The sequence below is a fragment of the Dasypus novemcinctus genome, chromosome 12 (genome assembly GCF_030445035.2).
Source record: "Dasypus novemcinctus isolate mDasNov1 chromosome 12, mDasNov1.1.hap2, whole genome shotgun sequence".
Classification (NCBI taxonomy): Eukaryota; Metazoa; Chordata; class Mammalia; order Cingulata; family Dasypodidae; genus Dasypus; species Dasypus novemcinctus.
In genome coordinates this window covers 28,461,914-28,467,860 of record NC_080684.1, presented here as the reverse complement: position 1 = coordinate 28,467,860, position 5,947 = coordinate 28,461,914, and the positions used below count along the sequence as shown (strand labels likewise).

The following is a 5,947-nucleotide window of genomic DNA, read 5'->3' as shown; positions in this document are numbered from 1 at the left end:
CTATAAGAATAGTATTTAACAGTGATGGGAAGAGGAAGGAGGAGTGGTTAAATGGTATGTATAAGGTGTTTGTAACTTTTGTAAATTTTTTAATTAAAAAAAACTGCTGCACTACACAAATATCAAGACTTCATGGATGTTTTCAAATCTTTTAGAAAGTGTCCCCAAATCTGGAATTTGTTCCAATACCATCTGTTAAAATATAATTAATTTCTCAATATTATGTAAACACATGCTTCTTTCTCAGGACTCCGCAGATATTTCCAATTAAAATATTTCCAATTAAAATTTCCTCAGAAGTTGCAGAAGTCTATTTGAGTCCCCTTAAATCTTCTATGATAATCTGTTTTGAGCTAAGTCTCTACTGATGAATAGATTATATTTTGCTTTCTATTACTAAAACAGTGTTTGATGAAATTTATGGTATATTTTTGTATTTATAATTTTTCTTTCAGCATTAGACTTCATGGAAAAATAAATAATATAAAAATATTTATTTAAATATAAAGTTCTGTATCTATCTATTTCCCTCAATGGAAATTATATACTCAAATACATATATGCAAACACATAAAACACGCATATATCACTTGCCTAAAATGCTTTAAACATTTATTAATACCTTAAATATAATGACTAGAAAAGAAAATTTTAACAAATGAAATCCTAATTATTTTATATATAATGAAGAAGTGTGCTTTGGTGAAATATTTCTTTTGTATGAAATTTAACCTTAAATTATTTTATTTAGGATACATTAGCTATATCAAACTTGCCCAAAACTTGAAAAGAAGTTACATGTTATATATTTTTTAGTTACTGACAGTCAGAAAAGAGCTTACCTCCTCCCCAATTATAGAAAATCAATTTATCTTAGGGATCTACTCTCTATTGCTTCATTAATTTTGACAGGATATATTTGCATGTATATGCATCTATCATCTATGATTACATCAACCTATCCATATATCAGAATATTATGGGATTAGGGAATATGGAGATTTATGTAGTATCTGTGTTTAGGAGGTATATATTTATACTGATCTATGCTTCTGTTTAAAGACGTAAATTATATGGTCATACATTATTAAAGTGATAAATGACAAATTATTTAGCTTTGTTTCAAATGAATATATTTATATTTTACTTTAAATTATATGGCAATTTTCCACATATTTCTGAGAACAGCTGCAAGTTGGAGAAGGGAATATTTGTAGAAAATTAATGAGAATCACAAGAATACATTTGTGTTACATAGTAAGTGATGAATCATGTCAATATTTGTAAGCAACTCCCACAGTTCTGGGAATCATTTATTTCCTAACGAAATTCACAACTCAATTTTAGTCTTCAAAATAATCATTTTTAAATAAATTGGGATTCACAGTAGTATTAAAAAGAATAGAGAGTCAAAAACACATAAGAGAATATTTCAAAAGCAGTGGAAAATAGATTAAAGATACATGCATGTAAACTGTTAGTAAAACAAGAGAATGGATCAAGATGATAAAGAATGCATTTTTATTTTTAAAAGCTACTGAAAATTCATTTTTATTCTTTAACTTGCCATTCATTATGACTCTAATTATTAACACTATATCTTTTACTTGCTTCTGAAAAATACAATCCTCCTGGCCATGTCCATGAAGGCTCTCTTCACCTGTTGATTCCGTAGGCTGTAAATGAAGGGGTTCAGCATGGGGGCTACTGAGATGTTTAGCACAGATACTCCTTTGGTGAGAGACACCCTGTCTTTTGCTGAAGGTTTAATGTACATGAAAATACAGCTGCCATAAGAGATGGATATGACAATCATATGGGAAGAGCATGTGGAAAAGGCCTTTGTCCTCTGACTAGTAGAAGGAATCCTCAAAATTGTCCTGATGATGTATATGTAGGACAGGATTATCAATGCCAAAGTGAACATTAGAGTGAACAACGCCCAGGAGAAACCCATAATCACTAGTAATTGTGTGTCTGTGCAAGAAAGTTGCAGCAGGGGAAAAAAATCACAAGCAAAGTGGTCAATAATATTAGAACTACAGAAATCAAGCTTTAAGAGCAACATGATCCCCGGGAATATGATTAAGAATGAAGTCAGCCATGAAAAGAAGACAAGCAACGTGCAGACTCCACGATTCATGATGGTCACGTAATGCAGGGGTTTGCAGATGGCAATATAACGGTCATAAGACATGGCAGCCAAAAGGTAAAATTCAGCGCCCCCCAAGAGAATGAGAAAAAATAACTGAACCATGCACTCATTAAAGGAAATGGTTTTATCTCCTGTTATAATGGTGCCCAGGAACCTGGGTATGCTGACGGTTGTGAAGGAAACTTCTATTAAGGAGAAATTCCTGAGGAAGAAATACATGGGGGTCTGGAGGTGGGCATCCACCAGAGTAAGGGTGATGATGGTCAGGTTCCCAGTGATGCTGAGCAGGTAGGTGATGAACAGAAAGACAAAAATCACAACCTGAAGTTTTGGGTCATCTGACAATCCCAGCAGGATAAATTCTCTTACTTCTGTGTTGTTTCTCATTCTTCAGTTGCTTATTTGTGTTACTCCTGCTGGGCCTATCCAAGACAGCAGGAAAAACAGACTTGAAGCGTTGTTTGGATTAACAAATATCCAAGTGTGGAGCTGGAATTTGGTTGAAGTGGTATGCCTCATCCACTCTCAAGGGAAATTTAGAGCAACCTGATGATAACAATGATCTTTGAATTTTTGCTCTTTGAAAGTTAAAAATTCTTGGGATCAGGCAGGTTAAAATTAAAAAAGCATAAAATTGTTTCATTATTGCTATTTTAACATAGACTTGAATTTTCAAAAAGTCTCCACAAAGTTCTTTCCTCAATGAGAAGCATCTTTCTTTCTTCACTCCAACCACATTAAAATCCCACATTGTTTTTTCTTTGCCTTTTATTAGATTTTACATGTATATGTAATACACAAGGAAAATATGTCAGCTAAAGATTTAATTTACTTGGGAATCCTCCTTAATGGGAATGATAGTTTAAAATTTTATAAGCTGACTATTCTGTCCTTAGCCATCTATCTACTTTTGCTAAGAAAGAGTTTTTCTAACTCCTACAACCTTACTGTGAATCATAGATACTGAAGCCTCTGGCACAATCAATTCCAGATTTTATGAGTAGAAGGGAGAAAGAGGAAGAAAACAATACTAAGAGTAACTAGAAAGGCTTAAAACTGAAAATAATTGCACCTGGCAATATGTCATGATGCTTCAGCAGAACTAGTACCACTATTAGGAATAACACAGTATTTCTACACAGACTATTTGTTTTATCTCTCTATAGAAAACATAACTATTACTATTATTAATAATATTATTATTAAAACAAAAGAATTAGCCTTAGTCCAAGAATTAGATAGATGTGCCCAAAAATACTGACTTAATTTAATGTATTTTAAACAGCAAGTTTAGATTATTTTATTTAAATAAAATTTAAAAGATATTACTATTTATATTTCCATAGGGAAGAGTGCCAATAATCCCCTTCCTTAATCTCACAGCCCTAGAATTTGGGACTCCATAAGCACTTTATAATCATCCATCCCAATTCCTACACAATTATCCCACTGTGCTGAAATCTCCTGTGAACTCCTCAGTTACTCTGTGCATTCTTGAAAACTGCACTAGTTTCTTATCTTCAGAAAAACTGCAACACAATCTAGTTCCTCAGGTATAATAGGTTTAAATCAAACAATTGTCAAACAAACCACAAATAGATGTTGTGTATGTTGTTGAATGACATGTTGCCAACAGTTACAGTTCTCTATGTATGCTTTTCTAGTCTGGACATTATTTAAGTTCCTACCACTAATTCTACTTTTCCAATAGTGTTTGACTCAGATTTTCTCTATCAAGCAAATTAAAACCAAAGGATATGTAAAGAAAACCTAACTCAATTCTTATATGAATTTTAAAACCTTCATTAAACATTATTTTAAAATCACCTCCCTTTAACTTAATTTATAATTTATTCCTTCAAGTCACTGTCATGCTGCTACAGTTACATCACTCTTCCTTTATCAGGGGTCATTTTTCTTTCAAAGTATAATGTTTACATACAACTTCAAATTTCTCAGCCCATTTCCAGTAATGGGAAAGTGCAAGTCAAGTCTCAAGACAAAAATTTCCATCATATACTTACTCTGGCAAACCAGATTTATTTAAAATCTCTATTTTTATAACAAGTAATATATCATTGCACTGTATTTTAAGCATTTTTCAACTTTTTACATGTCTGTTTTCTCTTAGTTTTAACACTTTTCTGAATTTTGATACCAGGGCTATCCTTTCCTGGCTATTGATTACAGCTATGCAGGAGTGAATGTCTGAAGAGCTAGGAAGGAATGTGTGCAGAGACATGGGGAGGGTTCATGAGAATATCACAAGGAATTAGCACTTCTATAGCTAGACTCGAAGGACCAGAGAAAAGTGGTAGAATGAAACTCTAGCAGAATATTATCCAATGAAACAGGATTAGGGATGGTATACCATTCTTTTACTTTTTAAAAAAGTTATAAATTTCCATTGGATTATATTAATTTTCCAACATCAAATAAGGCTGGTAAGAGGTTTCCTCATTCACAGCTTTTTAAAGTAAAAGAGTGCTTGACAATGCTTAGCAAAGTATATTTGCTTCCTAGAGCCTTAATCCATCCCACGCCCAAGGACGTATTAATGTAGAGTAGTGAAAGATACCTCTGAACCACTAACTCATCATTTCAGTGTTCTGAGCGTGGATCCATGTTTTTTGCCTGGTTGAATTAGTAGTACCAAACGTTAAATTTTTTCACACTACTTCATTAAAATATTATTCTTACTTATCTTCTAAAGATTCTTGAGACAGGTTCTATGAGTCACTCAAAATGCAAATTAACAATAATATTTAATATTTTTAAAATATGTTGGCTAAAGAGACTCTGCAGGGGTTTCATTTGCAAAACATTCTTATATTTTGCCCTCCCAAATCTTTACCGTGAAGTAAATATTAACATTCTTCATAAATTACATTATGGCAATTTCTTTAATACCTCAACTAAGAAATAAAATCTTTATTAGTGGGCAACTTAGGTTCAAAGAAGTAAAGGAAGACATTTTGACAGATGGAGAGAAGTGCCTTTGGTTCCACTTCGGTGCTTTCTGTGACACTGAGTAGATATCTAGATCACTTAATAATGCAATGACTGCAGAAGCCTCCTTTTTTCCATCTTTTTATATGTTTCCTCAATTGACCTATCTTTAGTTAAAAATCAGAAAAATTGGGACAGGGTGCTACCCCAAACAACTTGCTTCACGATCATGGCACCCTATTTCTTTCTACTATATTTAATTTAAATATCTGCTTTTGGTTTAGGTTACTGTGGTTTAGAGAAGAGGAAGAGAATGTTATTCAATATTTTGAACAATGTTCAGTTCAGCTTCATCATTACATTAAAGTACATTTCTAGCACCGTCCAATCATTGTTGACTCTGAGCAATGACCACCCGGTTCATTTGCAACCTCTCATCTTGAACAAAACATTTACCACAAGGGAATTTACTGAGAGGTTAGCAGACTTGTTTTCATTTGAATTGTCTTAGAATATTTTTTGTAATTATTTTAGGGTACTATTTCTATGAAGAAAACTGAATAATTGATGTTTTCACATTTCACTAAAGATGGTCAGGCTCAATTCTCAGAATACATGCCAGTGTATAAAGAAATAAATCAAGATGCAGAAGAGACTGTAAAATCACATTTAATAATAATTTCAAAATAGTGACACTCATATCGGTATGGAGAATATCAACTCATAGCCTCACAATTTCACTACACTAATTAGCTATCTATAAGTTAATCAATAATTTAATGCAGAAACGAGAAAGCAAAAGGTAATAAGTTGTTGATAAAATTATGGTATCAAGGACCACTG

General features: G+C 32.6%; 1 protein-coding gene across 1 annotated transcript; it reads right to left on the bottom strand.

Moving 5' to 3' along the window:
* Window positions 1–1,603: 1,603 nt before the first annotated feature.
* LOC101421569 (olfactory receptor 6C1-like) lies at window positions 1,604–2,542 on the bottom strand. Its single transcript, XM_004448165.1, has one exon. It carries the CDS (start codon window positions 2,540–2,542, stop codon window positions 1,604–1,606), a length of 939 nt encoding a protein of 312 aa, XP_004448222.1.
* Window positions 2,543–5,947: the final 3,405 nt, after the last annotated feature.